Below are 21,079 nucleotides of genomic sequence, written 5' to 3'. Positions count from 1 at the left end.
GACCGTTTTAGCATTATAAAACCACGTCCTTGTTATATTATCATGACTCAGAATCACGAATCATGACTGCATCGTGCAAAATAGCAGGGCTGTAACCCTAACCCTGCTATACACTATACATCGCATCAGGTGTGTCAAACTGTCAAAAACACAAATATGAAATCAGAGTCTGCATCCTTAATTCGCATATTTTGCTGCGCTACCAATCAGCATCTCAATTGCTCCTCTGCTGTCAACACTAGAGACAATTTAGATACGAAGAGATATGTCACTACCGGTAAATGATGGTACACAGTAACGCCAAAGATGGCGTCGACGCTATGCTGCGAGGGTAAGTGATAATAAAATGACAGTCATATATTGCAGAAAATAAGTTTTTAATTTACGACCAGTAGGCTATGACCTCTGAATTTCGCTATTCGATGTGTGAGTTAGCCTAAGCACGTCTGCTCTTCTGTGCCAGGGCAAGGGCAAGTGCTCTGCAAGTAACGGGAGTAAGGGAATTAAGCCATTTAACTGGAAAGCCCTGCAACTGGGACAGCTTTGGCAACCTTCTGGCAGCTGATGCAGAAGTTTAGAGCAGTATGAGGCTATGAGTAGAATGCATATTGCCCATGCACCTGTAGCTGAAGATTTCTGAGCATAAAGAGACTCATCATTTTTCGTCTTCATTTACCGTAGTGTCCTAAAATCTGAAATCTTGTCTCTTGCCATAGTGGGCCCAATGTAATGACTCTGCTTGCTATTTTCACTCATTTTAGTGTATAGTCTAGCCTATCATTTTTAGGGCATTTAGTTCCAGGCAAGACTTGCCGCACCAGGATGCAAAATTAGACCTATCAGCACAGACCAGACCTCTACTATCTACACCTACACACTTGGCATTGCACCTACACTTATACTTACATGTCATCTAGCCCAAAACATCTTACTCAACAGGCTGATGGGATATCTGATCCTCCTGGCTTGAAACGACCTGCTCAGCAGCTCATAAATCCTGTAACTATATAATAAGAATAAGGTTAAGAATAAAGTACCACTATTTAAAAAATATTTTCATAATTAATATGTGATACTTTATTGATTCTTCTATTGATAACTTAGAGGTCAGGGTCAGCTACAGAGCATCACCCTTGGAAATTGTAGAGGTTCAGTGTGTTGCTCAAGGACACTTCAGCAGGGCAGATGCTTGCTGACAGGGGGTCTTGAACTCAGGTCCTCTGATTGAAGAATGGACTCTCTAACCACTAGGCCACCCTGCCATCCAACCACGACAGGCTTTTAGTCTTACCAGAATTACAGTGTGGGGTGGCCTGAGGAAAAAAAAATGGAATTTGGTAGTATATTTTGATTAACAATGAGATAATTTGCACTGGCCTAATAGCTACAGTTTGTCATATTTTAGTAAATTGTGTCATCAATAGCCTACTTTATTCCACTCAGATATCAAGTTATGTCAATGCAAGAATGATGCCAGAACCTCATCAATAACACTGAAAAGTTTAATTCAGCCCAATAGTGAAGTATTTAGTTCAGTTTTCTTCAACATTTCAATGTCAATATTGTCCATCTAAACAGAAAGTCTACTTAACACCAGTTAAGATTTGTGAATACAATACAGTAGAAAATGCAGTGTCAGTGCCATTCTGATCCACTAGATGGCTTCATAGGCCATTAGTTTGCTATCTCAGTAGTGTAGAGTAAATTTTGACCTCATATAGGCTGCCACATATAGTTATATGTTTCAACCCAAGGAGAGTAAACTGCAATAATATATGTAGATGAAAATGTCATTCTAGACCAACAACTGAGCTTTCCTTTTGTCATGTTGCCGCATGAGTTTTTTATGTATTCAAAGCTTGTATCGGTTTGTCTGCTTATCCTTCCACACCAACTGTGAAATTTGCCTTGATTTGCCTTCTTGATTTTATGGTTGGAGGTTTTATTATTATTGTTAGACAATGAAATAATTCGCTTTTGTCTCCATTTTCTCTGAGGCGTCTTTCACTTTTCTGTGCCAAAGAGGTGTTTTCAGAGATATTTAGCAGTGATTACATCTCGATCCTCCAGTGTCCAACATCAACCCAGTTTCTGTCGTCAGGCTGTGAACTCCCTTTATGCTCTTCATTGTGTTGTTGTCAACTTTTCCAGAACGACATCATCCCACATCAGCTATGAAACTTCACATTAACCATTCATTTGATGTTTGTGGCCTGACATCCATCAGTCCTTTAGCATCAGCGGTGTGTTCTACCCTTTGTGTTCACTGCTGTGCGATATCCAAACCTTGCATAATTCACATTTCCATGTGTGTCCGTATTCCTCTGAAAGGGTTTTCTATATTTCATTTATGCGGCCCTTGGTGCTAACAGCAGTGGAATGTATGTTAACAGACAGTTGAGATATGAGAGACACCTGGATATATATGTGGCACAAGGTAAAAAAAAAAAATATGTAAAGGCACGTGCATATACAAAAAAATTATGCAAATCTATCTTTCCATGCAAAGTCTGCACAAAACGCAAACATGACATGAGGATATTCACATCTCTACAAACAGGTCTATTCTACAGCATTTGTATGAGTATCATGGGATGGCTTTCTGCAAAGTACAAGAAATAAGATAGCTAACACAAAGCCACTTTTATTAAATGTGTACACTGAAACTAAGCTTCATCCTGGTTGGCATATCTTCATGAGGATTCAGGCAGACACTGGCTTCACCTGGGGAGGAAAATACAGAGGAGCGGTGTTGAGACTCGGCCAAGTAACTCTGAGAAATTATGTCTACATCCACTTTCTAAGTCGTGATCTAAAACGGCTGTCCTTGTCAAGCCACGGGTTCTGTCCAAGATAAATTTCAATCCAACAGTTTCTATAAAATCCACAATAATATACCATTTGCACAACAATCAGAGAACGCTCTCACTGACTGGCATCAAACTGCTTACTGCACTGTGGGGTTGAGAGTACTGACCTGTTGAATCTGTTTCTGGTTCCTTGTACTTTAAAACAGCTACAAGTAGGGAATGCAGTACACTTGGGCCTGGATTCCGCATGCAGAGCCAATCACTGGGGAAATACCTGCCATCGATTATCCTCACCAAAGGCTTATACTGGAAGAATGGGTGCTGTCCTTGGTGCTGAAACCCTGATAAACAATCAGAGTGTTGGAAATCCCTTTTTAGATTCCAAATATAAATTCAGGATAACACTGAAGTGCACACTACTGAATCTCTACATCCATCACTTCTCACCACTTGTCATATTTTCTTTTATTAGTGACGTCACTTCTGATGTCTCCAAATAATATGCACTTTCTCAGAGTCAGCCTGATCCACAATGATCAACATAGTCAGTGCTTGCTAGGGCTTGCTGCTATTTGCTTTTACCACTCCCTTATCAAGAATATAGTCTAATAGATGAATGAGAAATTAAATGTTAATCAAGTGAATATGGGATGTTTCAGCAGTCACTTATGGCAAATTGTGTGAGTTGATGTGTGTGAGTTGACGGGGTGTGAACATTAAGTATGTTCACATGCTCATTATGGCCCAATAGTCATGAATTATATTAAGTGATGTACAGTGTGTAGTGTTTTATAAAACTGAAACGCTTCCCCATTTGTGCGTTATAGCATTTAACATAAAATTTTATACATCACTCCACCACTTTAGTATGTTTTTGTGAATCGTGTCTAATGCTAGAATAGATGCATATAATATAATATATATACATATAATGTATATAGGTAATGTATATAGGCATACAGTCTTGCATACATTTAATATGGTTTGTGCAGTGCATTCATGCCATACCATAAGTATCTAAACACCTTCCCTCTTCCACTCTAACAAAGCCCCTGCAGATACACTCTAGTGCTTTATTTATGATAACATAGCCTTTTTTATGATATCCCTGTAACGTGAATTATTCATACTCTATGCCGACAACGACTATCTATCTCAACACTTTCCTAAAGAGGAGTCAGAGCGCACCAGTAGGTTTTCTAGCATTCAGGAAAATGTTAACCAAGATGCACCTTGTTTTGTTGACACCAGTTCATGCTAAGGATGATGATGATTCATTAATGAGTCCCATCTTAACTTCCAGGCCACGCCATTACAGACCTGAGAAAATGTATTTCCTTGCTTGATATCACAATCCAGCTAAGCTACACAGAGGTCTGTCTTTGGTATCTTTAACTTACTCTCTTTAACATTGAGTATTCTGCCGACTGTGGAGTGTGAGATAACAGTACTGTCAGGTTTGTTTTTTCCCCCAGTCACCTAGGCCTGGAGAAGAGGGATGTGTGTTGAGGCAGGATCTTGGCGACAGGAGAGGAGCACTTCTGGCCTCACTCCTGGTTCTTTTAATGCCGAAGGCCTCCCTCCATCCCTCCCAAACACCAGAACTTTCCAGCACTGCGGGGAGAAGTTTTCTGCTGACTGCAAGAACTTTTGCAGTTGACCTCTTTGCCACATTTCTGAGCCAGTGGAGATGCTCTTTCACTGTGAAGCTACGCTCAGCCAAGGAGAAAATGCACACAGTGGAGACATGAGTGGAGCCCAGCACAAGGAGAGGGCTTTTAGATCAATTTTCCTCCTGGGAGACCACCTGACTTTTTGTACCAGCTACAGTGAAAAAAAGAGTGATTTTATTATGGAGACAATTGCCATGGCAGTTTTTTGGTCATGATTGGTAAAATAAAGAGAACAGAGAGCGGATTTATAAAGATGATGCCCTTCTTTATAGTTCCTATAAAAACTACTAGGAATGAAAAGTGCTGCCCACAGGCTGAAAACAATAATAGTTTTGGTCTATATTGAGAGGGGATACTTTCAAAATGTGTTTCCTTACAGATTACTGATTAGACTACCTACTTAAAATTGTATTCAATAATGTAGTCCACTGGAGGATTGAAGCTCAGTAATGTAATATAAATGTGTAAAATTACATTTACATCACTTTTTCTCCATAATTTGTAGAAAGTGAGGTTAAACCAGTATTTCTGGATGTGTAAATTATGTCACACAACAATCTCAAAATCAAAATTCACGCTCTAGGCTTGTGTGTAGTGATAATCTCTGCCATCACAGATGCCTCACATTTCTCTTTATACTATGACTCTTGTTTCATACAGACTGCATAATTACATAAATCTGCACCTGATTGTCCTCCTTCTTTCTTTGAAAAAACTTTGAAAAAATTTCATTTTATTGGGACTTGGTGTTTTTATTCAGTATCAGTCATACTCAACTGGACTTGGGGATACATCAGCACCTGACAGCCATCAAACTGAACTCATTGGATAGTTCACTACAAACATACGATAGACACTGTGTGTTACTGGGCCGGGATTACTGTCTTGTGGGGCTGAAGGTAACTTTGATGATAGTGCTGACACATAGTGTTTCAATGCCTCTCCTCAATGGCTCTGCCAAAGTGGGGATGTGCAGATGATTAACTGTCTCCAGGTGTTCACCTCAATGTCCTGAGATGTCCACAGTTGCAGGTCTCTGTCCTCTGGAGGAAAGGCTTTGCTTTTCTTCCATTCCACTCAGCTGGTTATGGGACCAGGGGGCTTGTTATGCACGATAGATTTGAATTATATAGCTTGTTCATTGGCCCTCAGAGCGCCCAGGAGAGGAGGTGAGAAGATAACATAGACTATAGCATGCTTGAGAGGACCGCAAATGGACATGTGGGCCTGCTTGACCAATGTCAACCCCCTTGGTCCATATGTCCTATATGGTTATACTCAGTGATGTGTGCATCAAGCTCAATGTAACCTGTCCCCAGATAGAAGACGATGGCAACCTTTCACAGTAATGGTATCAAGTCAAACTGAGGGTGAGAAGGTTGAGGTCACTTGCATTGATGTGATGTTACATGATCCAAGAACTCCACAGGGATTTGCTCCTTTACAATTCCATATCTATACTTTCAGCCATTCAGACTTGAATCCCTTAGGTGGTGACCTGCATCCCCTCTGAATCCCCTTTGTCAGAGGAAACTGATGCCAATATATAAAAAACGAGTCTCTTACTTATTTTTTTGCCTATTTACAATTATTAGTAAACGCATTATTGTCTTTGTTCTATCGGCATCGTCAAGTTTCCTCCGGGAGGTGACACTGAATGGTTAGGCTACTCGAAAAATAGACTTTTGCACATCCCTCCTTAAACCCCATAGCAGCCTGTGGTTTTGCATATTTTACAGGAACTTGCCAGTGGCAAAAAATTTGCTTTTTAACATATGCATCCTGTCAGATTAGATTGAATGTTGAATTGTGATTGGCTCAAAATGACACCAAGCCCTCAGGCTACTGGCCTTTCCCTTTGACAGCTCTTTCCCCCCACACTCTGTGCAACATCCCTGCTGGTGTCAGGCAGACACATAAGATATCATCAGGAAAACTATTGGCCTTTTGTGACTTGCTTTGTGACAACTGAATGTCGACCACCTCCACTCCAGGCAAAAAACATAATTCACCCTACTGTATTCACAATGAAAATGCGCCATGGTGAATTTCATCCTCTGTCAAACAATAACTATATTGTGAAACAAGATGACATTAATATAGCAGTCTCTGTGTCCATAATCTCATTCAGCATGTGTAACTGTCCACATTGGTTAGCATGAGTATAGGCTTTTGGAAAATTAATTAAAGAGTGGTTCCTATATCCGAAGTGGCATGACCTCCTGTCATAATGAACCACTACCTGCTATGCCCTGAAGTCTGGAGCAGGGTTTCATTCCCTGTCCTATGTAACCGTTCAGAAGATCATTTCTCTCCTTGTCATTAACAAAATGTCAGTTCTTATATGTGTGAACCTATCAGCTGTCTGTTTACAGATAGTAAACGGTACCAAAACTCTGATAAAGGGCAGCTAAAATAGACAATATTTCCCTGTGTTTTCTTCCATATAGGTTTACTGAATGCCTGCTGATTCAGATGTGATGTTCTCAGCTCTTCTTCATTAGGCCTTTATACATCTACATATTAAGGAATTCTGTGTGAAACCTGTAATGTGAGGAGAGGACATACACCATATACGCAATGGCAATTAGTGCAATGAAACAGATTCACAGAGCCAGATAACCACAGGATGAAAACGTATTTATTATTTATGGAGCTGTTGCTAAGACTTCTGAACATCTGAAAAACAACCCATTCAATATAAGCACTCAATATAAAAAAATATTTCAATTACATTTTATATCGAATGAATATATTGAGTCAGTATGTAATTTATGTGTCTCAAAACAGTGTTTTTTAACACTGCTGCTTGAGAAGATGTACTGGGCAGACGGACTAGCAACTCAAGTGTAGCCACAGCGTTGCGAGCAGAGATGCTTTGGGAATTGGGCAGTGCTCTAGCAAGCAGTGGGCTGCACTCATGCATACTGGATGAAGTGCACAAGACTGCAGACTTTGTCGTTCACCTTTATTGCTCAGCCACCATTGCTCTGGCCAAGGGCATGGCAGCAGAAGTTGTTGTACAGCACCAACTTTAGCTTATTTTGGTGGAGCTACAAAGGATATATGCAGGTCATTGACCCCAGCAAAGTACTTGGACAGCCAGGCCCATTTTGATGCTTAACAGAAACAGGATGAATGCTGAATGTCTCCCCCATAAGTCTCTACAGTAAAATTCCCTGGGCTCCCTTTTACCTTCACCTTAGGGCACAGCAAAGAAGCATACCTGAGGAGTAGTGTTTGGTCCATGCAGATATGTTGCCATACATTTTTCCAGTTCAAAAATGTTTGACACAAAACTGTTCATAGCATACCTCAACCTCCAATGTGTCTTTCCGTTGCTCCCCCTCTCCCTCAGTTTTCTTTTCTAAACTGCACTACCTGAGGGCTGTAGCGTCTTCTTCATTATGCTTGCATCGCTGAGGTTACACTCTAATCTCATTTACTGAGATGCTGCTCATTTGTGTATCACCGTGGCCGACAATGACCCACCCCATGCCCCTAGGTGCCATAATTCTGTTGTAGTTGTGCAGCGGTGAACAATGAATTGAATCCCCAGAACAGCTGGAAATATTTATGCGGGGGAAGTGAATGAGTAACGCACTCACCTCCATGGCTGATGGAGGATGACTGTTTGCACTTGGCTGCTCCCATGTGTAAGCATGTGTAACTGTCTAGTAGGGTGTTGCTGAAAAAGAGCTGAAAGGGTCATGCATACTTGGCAAACATTTCCTGGATAAATACATGTGAAAAATTGTCCAATCCAGCATGAATTTCAGTCTTGTTTGGGGAATGGTGGTGTATGAGGTCCTAACCAGTGCTGCTGGAGTTCTTCAGTATTAATTAATGCCAGTCCAGACAATTGGTTTCATATTGTCGATCCAGTCCTTTATGTCGATATGCTGAATGTCCCAAAAGCTTTGCAAACGGCAAATGGAAAAAGAGGTAAAGATTGTTGAACTAGCTGTTATGACTGAGACATATAGCAGTTACACAAACAATACAATGAGGCTGCAATCTCCATATCACAATTTACTGAAACTGAAGAATGTAGCATAAAAAATAGCATCACTTTTATTAATTCTCCTGCTGTTTACATGGTCATTAGGTTCCCAGAAGAGAGGGGGCAGCAGTGCCAAGAGGTATCCTAAGATTGCTGTCCGAAACCATCACATCAGGATCAAGCTCATTAGCTTCATAGCGCTCGCTGCCCTACTACGCACTTGATTGTCAACTCCTTTGGAGTAGCTGAAAGATGACAAGGGTGAGTAATGGGGGCAGAAGGGCAGCGAGGCCTCCTCACACAGTGCTTCTGCAGTAGCTGCCAACACCAAGAAGCAAGGACAGATCTAAAAGAATAGCTACACAGCGGACCTGGACAAAACAGAATTCAGTATATTATGTCAGATACAAACAATCAAGGAAACAAACAAAGAAACAGAAGTGCTTGATTTAGTTAAATTAACTTCCACCAAAGGATAGTGTTTTCATCCAGCCATCGCACGTTTGATCTGTCACATCATCATACAAAGGAATCCAAAATGCAAGGAACAACATATCAAAACTGAAGATCCAGATCTCTCACTGCTCACTGGAGAGAAAAGATTTGGCTTAGCTATTTGGACGCTGCCCTTCTAGGCGTAATGAGAACATTATCCCCAGATCTTAAGCAGTGGACCAGACACACATCATGGGCACTTGAGGTCACCACCTCCCCTTTGTCTTTCATTATATCCCTCCTGCCAAGTCACCACTCTGTGGAGTCTGACCTGAGGTTGACCCCTCCACCTGCCCTGCTGGTCTTCCTCTATGATGCTCATTGCACATGGCAGGGATGGGCAGGGACAGCTCTCAGCCTCCAGACACATGGGCTCATATTTAAACTTGCTGTCTATGTTCAGACACATTCCATCCATGGTAAATACAGACCAACAAAGTTTAATTTACATGTAGGCAGTCTCTCATTCTTGACATAATATGAGTTTACAGTGCAATAACAGAGAACAGAGGGAATTCTTTCCTCTGCTTCTTTTAATGTGGGGTGTTGTAGCATATATAGACAGTCTGTGCACTGCCAAATCCCAAAGATTAGCCTGCTGGTGTGAACTTGGAGCCCAAAGCCTATGAATCAGTGCATTCACATAGTTGAACTCCTCAAGCGTCTAGTTCTCTTTTGAGTCTGCTCAGCAGTGTGCTTCATTTACGCATTGTGAACACCAAGCAATCACTGATCAAATTCAGTAATAGGTCAATCTGTTTTATATTATCAATTTGTTGTCATATTATTATGCTAGGAATACTGCACTCCCTGACAACATTTGACTAAAAGAGTAAATGTGACCGAAAATCTTCCCCACTCCTGCATGCATGGGAAATGGAGTTGAGCAATTTGGTTCTGACAGAAATACTATTTGTCCAATTCAAGAGCTGCATATTAAAACATATTAAAACAACCACACTAAATGTGAACAGCATCTTTATTCAAATTGTGAGGAACGCAACAAAAGCTAATCAATTTACCTGAATAAACTGGCAGAAAACCTGCCAAATCACTTCATCGTAAAAGGAATTTTTCTTTAGTGCTGGTGAAAAAAAAATCCTGAGTTTTCCCTCCAACTCCACATTGCTGCATTGTTTAATCAACAGAATGTGCAATTGTTTACAGGTGGTATGCAATCCATATCCTTCATATGTTGCTGGCAGGTTAAACAGTGACCAAATTACAAATATTTGAAACTTATTCAGTCTCAAAAGGCTTTGAAGGCTTTTGTACTAGTCATGTATTTTTTTCATGTAAAAAGAAAAAAGAAAAAAGAACTAAATATTTACATGATTGCACAGAATAAATTAGTAAAAAGCTGTGTATTATTCATATTTAAAGCATATTGTAATTCATCTATAGAACATACAAAATAGCTTTTCGAGTGTTGCACAACATGTATCCCAAAAGAATTCAGATGAGCATCTTGCAGTTTGTCCCTTTTAAAAACTTTCAAACTTCATTCATCTACATAGATGTAGCTCTTACCTCATTGACAGCATTTCTAGCTTTAACCAAGGATAATATAATGAGGACATTAATTGCAACTTCATACATTTTACGACAAGAGAATATATTCATTTTAGGTGACTTGCACCTAAAATGTGTGCACCTTTATGAACTTGTCTGTGCACCCTATTTTTCATTTTATCCACACCCATCACCCCATATCCACTGCATCAGGACAGAATAATATCATCTAGGAGAGTCTATTGTGGGGGACATGGTTTCTCAAGTCCTCCAACCAGTTTCTGTATACTTTGCAGTTCATTAGTGGAATCCTTAACAATGGTTTTGGGTGAAACAGTCTTCTGTTTGGCTCCAGCCTTGCAGCTGCGGCTCTCGGACACCGGACTCGACTCTCTGCTGCCTGATTTGGACAAGTCAGATCCTGCATTTAAACTGCCAGGCAATCTGGTGGTGAGCAGGTTTTGGCTTGAGGCAACAGAGGTGGGGATCTGATAAGGGCTGAATCGCAACCAAGGACGAGAGCTGCTGAAACAATGGTTTGTGGCCAGCGTAGAGGTTGCAGAGCAGGTGGGCAGAGCCGGGGCCACTGCAGCTGGTGCTGCCATGTAGTGATACGGATATGAGAACAGTCCTCCAAAGGGTGACATTGAAATTCCCTGTATGAAAAAAAAGAAAATTATTAATTTCCCCCAATAATACACAATGGATTGTCTGATCTCCAATTTCTAAGTCATCTACTGCCTTGCAAAATTAAAAGAAGATTTTAGTTTTTGGAATATGCTAAGGTGAAATTTGCACTGCAGGTTGAAGCTGAATGAAGCTATACAGCATTTAGAAATATAGCCGTAAGCAGTGATTGTGATGATAGAAAAAAAAAAAAAAAACAGAATACATTTTTACACCAAGAGCAGGTGAACCCCATGTATGGGTCACAAACCAGGATGGAAAGAATGTGACTTGACTTGACAAATGACTTCAGCAGATTCAGATGGATAATATTGCTGTGATTGTATGATTGGTGTCAAGCGCATAGAGCAAGTAGAAGAAACAGAAGCTGAAGATAAAATGTAGTTGGCATTTGTGATATTTGGTTCAGCATCTAAAAATATGAATTTAACATCTTTAAATAAAAATGTAAAAAGTAGTCAAAGTCTAATGGCACACAATCTGAATACAGATTCAAGAAATTATTTCCATTGACAACCTATTTAATTCCAAACAGGACACCGGTGGACAAACTGAATACATTTAGTGCATGCATGAAGTTTGGTGGATAAACTGTACTAACTAGGCTTTGAACAATTGACTTGTATTGGTAGGCAGACAGGATAAAAAAAAGTAAGGAGATTTTATGACAGTGTGACCTATGGTGTGGGAATTCTGGCCTGGCCTGGTAACGTGTGACGTAAATCATTTTCAAGTTATTCACGATGGTTAAACATTCTAGTGGAAAATACGGCTATTACTCTTGGCAGTTTATGACTTTGAAAAAGACAGTCCTGGATTTCAATCCACAATCTTCAGCTTGAGAGACAGATGCTTTACCTATTGAGTCACCTCCGAACGCTTTCTTCAGGAGAAAATAAAGGGAGAAGTATTGTGATACTGCAGCCTATAGCTCCCCATGAATCAATTTCATCATGACTTTACAAACATCATCTTGAGTTTGATGGAGATTGTTCAAACTATCTTGAACATTTCACATTGTCAATTTATCAAACTATTTGCAGCTGGACATTTTGATTTTGGCGCAAATAGGACAAAAATTGAAATAGCTTATTGGACTGTTCTGCATAAAATACAAAATGGCAGAAAATGAAGATGGCTGACATGGGCAGTCCCAACGGCAAAGTTGAAGATCTAGGAGTAATTCATCTAACCTTCTCAAGTAACAACAGTAGCATGTTAAACCTGACAGTCTGAAAACTCCTAGACACAAGACGAGACTTGTAAGACTAATAAGCAAAGAAGACATATGCTCTCAATGCATCAAAGTTTCATGACAGCTAATTTTGAGCTTGCATTATATATTCTAAATTCAAAGATAGCGAAAGATCGAAGTGAAAGATCAAATAATAAGCAATCAAAAGGCAAATTTTCAGTCTTTGGAGTAATTGAGGGAAAGTGGAGATGCAACTCCATGAAGAAATGTTTGGGAACCAACTGAATGGCTCCTTTAAGTACACAGAACCAAGGAGCTGAAATCCTGCAAGCCCGCTCCATCACTAATGACAAGACCACGGTGACTCCTGCCCAGACTGCCAAGAACCTCGGTGTGGCTCTGCACAGATGACTGTCGTGCGAGGCTCCCACTGCAGCCACAACCTGATCCTGCAGACGAGCACACTGCAACATCTGTCGATTCAGAGCCTTCCTCACCAGGGACACAGCCCAGCTCCTTATTCAAGCTTTAGTCATTTCCCATCTGGACTATACTGCAACTCCCTTCAAGTCAGCCTCCCAAAACACTCCCCTCTGCCCCTACATGTCACCCAGCATCCTGCAGCCCGCCACGTCTTCTCCAAACTCTCCCATGTCACTCTATACACTCCCTCTACTGGATACCCATGTCTGCTCCCCGTACCTCCAGGCTATGGTCATTTTGCAGATTGAGGAATTTTATTTTACTCTACTCTTCGGTCATTACACTTCCCAGAGATCACTTGGCAATCAGTCACTATACCAGTACTGTGACATCTTTTTCCTTGGCTTTTCTGTTGTTGAAGTTTGAGTTTCTCTATGCGCTGATCTTCTCTTTGTCTGTTCAGCCATGGTGGCTATCGCTGCTCATGCTAACTATTGAGTTCTTCTTTTTATTCCAAACAAACTGCTGTAACATGAAACACATACTGTGTGCCAGAGGATTTTTCCTGGGAAAGACCTACCCAATAGTGGGTGTTTAGGGCAGCAAATGTAAAAGCTTTCATGAACTGGGTAGAGGTTTAATCACTATTGTATTGAAATTGGCAATAGAAAGTAACAAAACGGACATTTATTTATATGGAAAAGTCATGGATTATTACATGTATTAAATGTAATGTAAATGTAGGTTCCATCACTAGTGTTAATACCTCATTTGTTATGGTACCCTCTAGTCTACTCAGATATATAAACAAATTGCTTTTCATACATTTTGTACATACATAGACTTGAATTTGAAGTATTTAGATCTCATTAAGAAGAAGACCCTATGGCTTGGGCTGGAAGCTGATAGCCCCACTCCATATATATTAAACGTGTAACGTGTAATGAGTCGACATGTAGTCCTTATGCTAGGACTGGAAGTACGGATATGTTAAAGGTCCTCCTGCTGTAGCCTACCTGAGATGCCAACATCTGCTGTGACAGGTGGAACATGAAGGGAGTCGGGCAGCTGATGCTTTGAGAAGATACGCCTCCACTCTCAAGGCCATTCACCCCAGGCAAAGAGGAAAACAGATGCCCCATACCCATAGTGGAAAAAGCCTCTGGGTTCACTGAAAACTGTCCGGGGTGAAACAACAAGGGCTGTCCAAGCTTAAAAAACTGCTGACTCTGCAAGTTTGACAAAGCCAAGGTGTGAAGGTGACCGGCGCTGAGGGAAGACGGGCTCAGAGGAGAAAACCCATCGTTGATTTCACTCAAGTCACCAATATCTACATCCCTCTTTGGAGAATCCGTCTCCCTGGAGTGTGTATTATCGGATACACTGAACGCTGGGTTTTCGTTTGTTGAGTCCTGACTGTCATTTCGCTTAGTGAGACCAGAACTGTTCCCCGGTCTTTCCTCGCTCTTTGGGCTCAAAGGAGATGCATGTTCAGGCCTGGAACAGCTGGCTCCAGTGGACTGCTCATCTTGTGGATCAACATCCTGATCACTTCCAAAGTTGATCTCATCTGAGGGACAAAACATTATTTTCATTAAATGTCTGAAATTTGATATTAACAGTGGAAAAGTGCAGGTCTTTACTCTTGAGGTCCACTTTAGCCTAGAGCACTTAGAGAATCAAGTTTTTTAAAGATTAATTTGACATTTCTGCCTCATTAGTACTATATTAGTATGTGGAGAGATATGAATGATAGACGAGAGAGACATTACATTCAACAAATGTCATGAGCCAAAGTCGAACCCAAGACATTGTGAGTAACCCCCAGGGTCCAGAAAATTAAAAGTTCAGTACAAACAAGCTGTTTTTGTTTTCTCAAATCGAGTCATAAATTTGATCTCACATCCACTTCCAAACCACTTCCCTCCACTACTCAAGCTGCTGGCTCATGACATTTTAAATTGTTTTTTCCACACTCTTAAAATACATGTCCTGTTGCTTAACCATTTCATGTGTAGGCTACAATATAAAAATGTACCTAAAACAGACCTATGATGAACTTCTCATACCCACAGAACACCTTGGCCCATTAACATGAGTTAACACTATAGAAAACACAAATAACATTGTTAAATTCTGCAGCATAATGTTGGAAAAGAGGACTTGAAAAAAGAAAACCTGGGAACACTATAATAACCATTACTGATAAATGGTAAGTTGATCATTATAGGCTATATATTAATTCTAATTTTATGGTTAACTACCAACTTAATTTTCCCACATTGAGAATTAATAGTAAATGATAGTATGTGCATTATTTAATCATTACTTAGTGACATGTTAATAAATCAGTTAATTACTTAAATACTAATTACTTAAAGTTAAATATATTGTATCATAGCTGTTAAATGAAATCAATGATTTTTGATTGCCTTTGTTTAACAGTTTGTTAGTAATTTGTTATTTGCTATTTGTTATTTTTTAAATAAGCATTACATAAAGTTAGATAAAGTTATATTATATAAAGTTGAAAATTATGTTTTGTTTACTGCTAAATGATTAATACGTGGTTTGCAAAGCATAAATGAACATGTATGACGTGTATGAACAACAATTAGAAAATGAATGAGATCAAATAGAAAAACATAGCCCACCTTGCCCGGCCGGGTTGGACACCAGTCCCAGCGGAGACTGCACCGGATCACTGGTACTGGGTTGTTCACACCAGGAGTCATCGGATTCTGCGCAGTCCCGGTCCACTTTGCTCTGGCTCTCACTCATGCGCAACGAGGGAAGGGTTAACTGTTTCCTGCAGACCGGCCTTTGATTACTAGGACATATCTACAGGCCTACCGGTATTTCCATTAAGTGTATTCTAATGGCAAAACAAATGGACCACATCTCATACCTCTTTTCTCGTCTCCCATTTCCCGTGTCTCTGAATCCTTTGGCAAATGGATTATTGTCGATTTTTAGCTGCGTGATCTTGAGGAGGAAAAAAGATGCAAGTCAGTCATTCTAAAAAAAGATCTATAGGCCCTCACTTTATTAGAGTTATCAGTACAGTGGTGAAATCGATATCCAATAGCCTGAGCTGTAGGATACAAAGTGAAGCCCCTTTGTGGCTTGTAAAATCAGACAGATGTTAGACTGTCAGCTGGTGTCATTTCACTTTCAGAAGTTTTTCTCTTTTGCTCAAGATGTAAAATCCACCTTTCAGTTACATTCCGTGCATTTCCATGCAGTCACGCAACTAGATTAGGTGCGAGAGAGAGAGAGAGAGAGAGAGAGAGAGAGAGAGAGATTGCTTACCCTCTCATTCTGATATGCAGTGACTGCGATGAACTCCGTCTCCGGGAAAACATAAGTCCGGAAGGTGCTGTAAGGAAGCTTCATTATGTCGTTGGCTCTCACAATATGAAATCTGGGTTGGTATTTATGCATGGAATTCAAAATTGTCTGGAAAATCAAGGAAATAGACAATGCAACCTATTTGTTTTTCAGCAAGTGCATATTTCTCATTGTGTCCTAGGACTGCAAAGTGGGCTAATAAGTAGGCCTATAGGATAATAGGCTATTCAATGCTATGATGATATGACTAGGTAAGCTACATAATGTTATGACATAAACGCTTGAATACAATTGGATTCAAAGCAACCTGACAAGCCTACTTTGATCTACCCCATAATATCATCATATCAATAGCTGTCTTTGCAATACATTTGAATTGTGAGTTCAATAACAAATAAAGTTAAACGAAACATAAACACATTATAAGCCAGTATTATAGATACTGAAATAATAACACAGTGATTTTTCGTTAGGCTTGTCTTTGGGGAAGAAACATGAAGGCCTAGCTCAGCCAACTTAGAAGACAAAACCCTTAACAGCTCAACTTGCTACTTACAAATCCATGCTTATCCGAAATATTATTGGTCAGTTTGAGTTTATGAAAAGCGACGGGCTTGGTCATCCACTGCTCTCCTTTGGACGGGCTGTCCGGGTGGATGTACATGCGCTTTGGCATCTCCGGATCTGCTTTTCCAGCCACCATCCAGTGGGAGTTGTGGAACTTGTAGCGACAGTCGTCGGCAGCGACAATATCCATCAGCAGGATGTACTTTGCCTTTTCATCCAGCCCATCCACGCGAACTTTGAACGGGGGAAACATCCTCCTGTAACAGAGTAAAACAACCATCAGACTGCTTCAAATAGTAGGACAGTGGTTTAATGCACAGACAAAATGAGATATAGCCTAGACTAGAGGTGCAGTGTTTTTAATCTGTTTTTGCCATGTGAAATAAAGGCATTTTATTTTATTTTTTTTGCGATGAGAAAGAGTGCCTTGGACAACTTATCTGCTGGAAACTACACACTGAGCTCCCTAAGCAGCGCTCCTTCCCTTCTGTTTTTTGTATTTAAGATATGGCCTAGACCCATTTATGCGCCATGACAAGAAACCCACAGACATGATGGACCTCTGTTTGGTAAGGTTTTGTCTCATGGATCCCCATCTGAGAGCATTTTATCGTTTGATATGATTAGGGGGATACCAGTTGGGGGAGTTAAACCTCTGATCAGAATATCTGATCATTTATAGTCACTCTCATATTCTGTTATCTGTCACTGAGCTAACTTCTAGTAAATTAAATTATGATGAAATTTAACTCCATTTCGACCTCCATTTTGGGAATCACTAGGCTTCTTTTGAAGAGAAGATAACCAAAAATCCAGATGCCTTACTGACTTAAAAGCTTTGACATTTGAAAACTACTTAATGAGGACAGTGAACATTTTGTAAGCCTACTTATTTATTTTATTTTTTAATTTGGATTTTAGATAATATTCATTCGTTCAATCATATTGCACCTATCTCATCTTTGTATAGTGCAGCTTGTGAACTGACAGTGTAAATAGACATCGGAGATAAATGTTGCCCTTTGAAAATTACGATTCAATAGCCTATAGCAGTAGCCTATACGACAACATATTGATCAGATATGTGAATATTTATTTTCAGAGACAAATAATATCACAGCACTTTACACAGTATCATTAGCTTGCTCATATTGCCATTTAGGACGGTATACAAGTGTCACGACAAAACTATAAGTCACTAGGGAACATTATACTTAGCAGATTTAAAAAAATAAAATAATAAAACAGTAAAAAAAGAAAAAGAAAAATAACGTCACTATAAACTCGTCATTTAGTACCACAGGCACACTTATACAAATAGCCTGTCAGACTATAGGCTATTTTCGAGCAACCAAGAAGTCCATTGTACTTTATTTGTTTACCTTCCTGATTTCGTGATGACCATCTCAGTTCCCATTTTGTGAAATTCATCCCATAAATTCTGCGCTTCCAGAGTGACTTTCGGGTCGTCCTCGTGCCCTTCCTCCGGCTGCAGGCTCTTCAGGGAGCGGTGGTGATGGGCCGGGTGATGCCGGTGTGCCAGAGCGTCCGCCGCCTCGGAGGCAGCCCGCTCCGGCGGAGGCTTGGAGAGGGACGCGATCTCGGGAAACGTCAGCGCGGGGAAAAACGGCGGATGAGCGGTGGCGATGAAGGCTGACATGGGGAACGCGGCCGGTCGGTGAGCTTGGAAAGGATGGTGATAAGCCATGGCAGCCGCCGTGTCGACTGGATCTCTCATCAGTGCATCCGCTCCCACAAGTCGATATGAACTCCCACGCACCCCCGTGGCCACCTGCTTGCAGGCGCACAGGCGTACATCCAAACTGCAGCAACCTTTAGAGGAGCGGATGAGTTTTGTGGCATACCCAAGAGATCACAAGAGGGACTGAAAATGTCCAGGCGGAGGCAGGGAGGGATGGTCCTCGGTGTCTCCGCGCACTGCCGTTACATCCACCGAGGAGATGGCAGCGCACTTTGGGAACATGTGCCAACACGCTCCTCTCACTCTTCTCAGCTGATAGTCTATATTGGAAATACTCAGAAACTACAAAACAACTTTACAGTGCGGAAAGAGATCCAAAGCGGTCCTGTCTTTAACCATGTCCCTCCGTCCTAGCGCATGGTAGCTACACTAATGAGCCAAATTTCTCCGACCGTCCACTCTAGTGTTCCTGCAGCCTACCAATTGCAGAGCGCTATGGGCGTGGCTTCGACAAGATCTGAAGGAGATGGGTGGAGGTGGCAGTGACACTATAGCTGAAGAAAGAAAAAAAAAACGTGTCAACAGAATTAAGTATTACGTAGCCTATTTATTAGTCATTTTATTTATTTATTTGGTTGTTTGTTTATTATTCCTATTCCTATTACGCGCTATTCCTATTAGGCCTATTATTAATATAGTGAGTGAGAGAGTGATGACATGACCTACTCACTGTATTTTTTCTTTATTTTTTTTCACAGGCGAAATTGTTCTGTCTGTAAACTTAAAACTTAAAACCAATGATTAGCCTATGTTTTTTTTTTCTCTCCTAATGACAGTCAACATTATTGTTATTGACGACCGCTGCCGGACTGCGTTTGAACCCTGTCTTCTGGAAATCGTTATCTCCTGACTTATAAGCATGATTCAACTTCAGTCTGGTATTTACAGAGGGCGATATCAAAAGTAACCACTTATTTTTGACTTTGATTCTGCTGCTGCTGCACCGGGGCAATCTCATCTCATCTCGACTCCATTATGTCATTTTAGCCTACATTAGTCTGCCTACCTTTTGAAGAAACCACAGGGCCTTGATTAAGTGGACTAGGTCTGTTAATTAAGGAGGACTTGGCGCCAGTCTGCTGGCGTCCCACAAAGGGCCTAAGAGCTCTCTGCTGTCACTTCATATTTACCCCCCAAATCCTCAAGTCGCCTGCTGCACTCCTCTCTCTCTCACTGCAGCCTGCAGGCTGCTATTTCTCCTTTATCCTGTGAACCAGGAGAAACCTGAATGATTTGTTTCAATCTAAAGGATCTAAATGAAAACAGCGCTTGTCTGGAGAGGCATAGGCCTGTAGCTGCAAGATGAAACTGCAGTCAATTCAAACCTGATCCGCAAACACAGGACTTCGACGATGGTGAGACTTTAACTGAGTAAATATTATGACGATGAGTTGGACTGATTTTGTTTAGTTTTTCTTGTCAGTTGATTTTTCAAGTTTTTCAGTCTGCGTTAAAAGTCATAAGGATTGTTACTTATAGACCACTTTAAAAATGACGCATCATGATCAGAGACCTGCAGTGAGTAGTTTCATTAATTCACCTCTAATCTATCGCTGTGCACTCACCATCAGTGTTGACATCCAGCTGAATCGGTTGTAGGCCGCATCATTAGGCTACACTGCAAAAATAAGTCATTTAATGTATTGAGTCTTAAAATCATATTTTCTTAAAACAACGGAAAATCTACCAGTGGGGTGAGAGAATTTAATTTATTGCCAATGAGCATCAACTTGTCTCAAGAGTTTTCTTGAATCAAGAGCAGTGGACTGATCTGTCTCATACTGTCTTGTTTCAAGTATTGACACAAAATCCTGAAGCAAGTTAAACTATTGGAAACAAGTGATTATCTCACAACATTGGCAGAATTTTCAATGAGAAAAGAAAAATAAGATTTTGAGACTGAATGTGAGATTAAATATCTTTATTTATTTATTTATTTTTTTTTGCCGTGTTTCATGTTAACTGACATCCTTATTGTATCATTGCACAGGATGAAACCCAGTTGAAGAGTTAAAATGTCTCGTGTGAGATTCAACAGGTAGTAATACCAAATTACTAGCCTATTTTAGGCTACCAAACATATACCCAAATTAATGCTTGTATATGATATGATGGCACTCACATTGCTGTATTATACAAATTACTTTTAGTTTTACACCAAAAACCAGTGTGTCAACATAAAAAACAGCAAAATCTAAAATACTGTACCTTATTTAACAGAAAGGCGTCTATATAGAAATGATGTCAGCCTATTGTTTGCCTTTCAATAATGAATCTGTTAAAATCATATAATAGGTCTGCGTCCTTAACGAAGGATTTCATTTTCTCGCTAAATGATGAGTGGTGGATTTACTAATAACTGTATGAACAAAAGGAATGTGGAGGGTAAAAGGCGAGTGGTGACAGAGGTTTGCAAATTGTTAACATAAATATTAATGCCATGGCTTGATGCTTTGATACTCTGCATGGTAAAAGTTCAAAAACCTGATGTTGTCCAGCTGTGCTCGTTTGACTGAAAGTGTCTCGGGCTAAAAAGAGCAGATATAGGCCGATATTATTTTATGAAGTGATTACCTGTGTTGTCTGGAAAACCCATTTTTC

At 40.4% G+C, this 21,079-nt stretch overlaps 1 protein-coding gene across 1 annotated transcript; it reads right to left on the bottom strand.

Moving 5' to 3' along the window:
* Window positions 1–10,732: 10,732 nt before the first annotated feature.
* Window positions 10,733–18,454, bottom strand: LOC139931824 (T-box transcription factor TBX2b-like). Its single transcript, XM_078286756.1, has 7 exons — window positions 18,099–18,454; window positions 16,706–16,973; window positions 16,111–16,257; window positions 15,707–15,783; window positions 15,453–15,607; window positions 13,815–14,368; window positions 10,733–11,149 (listed from the first exon to the last, which is right to left on the bottom strand). The coding sequence occupies exons 1-7, from the start codon at window positions 18,452–18,454 to the stop codon at window positions 10,733–10,735; spliced, it is 1,974 nt and encodes a 657-aa protein (XP_078142882.1).
* Between the last annotated feature and the right edge of the window lie 2,625 nt (window positions 18,455–21,079).

This window comes from Centroberyx gerrardi, chromosome 11 (assembly GCF_048128805.1).
Source record: "Centroberyx gerrardi isolate f3 chromosome 11, fCenGer3.hap1.cur.20231027, whole genome shotgun sequence".
Taxonomy (NCBI): domain Eukaryota; kingdom Metazoa; phylum Chordata; class Actinopteri; order Beryciformes; family Berycidae; genus Centroberyx; species Centroberyx gerrardi.
This window is presented reverse-complemented; position numbering and strand designations above follow the sequence as displayed.

Bases quoted from the DNA above. Each gene is read 5' to 3' on its own strand.
- LOC139931824 (XM_078286756.1), bottom strand. From the start codon at position 18,454: ATGAGAGATCCAGTCGACACGGCGGCTGCCATGGCTTATCACCATCCT. The intron at 16,974-18,098 runs GTAAACAAATAA...ACTCTGTTACAG, and splicing joins GTCATCACGAAATCAGGAAG to GAGGATGTTTCCCCCGTTCA. The intron at 11,150-13,814 runs GTAGGCTACAGC...TTTTTCATACAG, and splicing joins AGCAGATGTTGGCATCTCAG to GGAATTTCAATGTCACCCTT.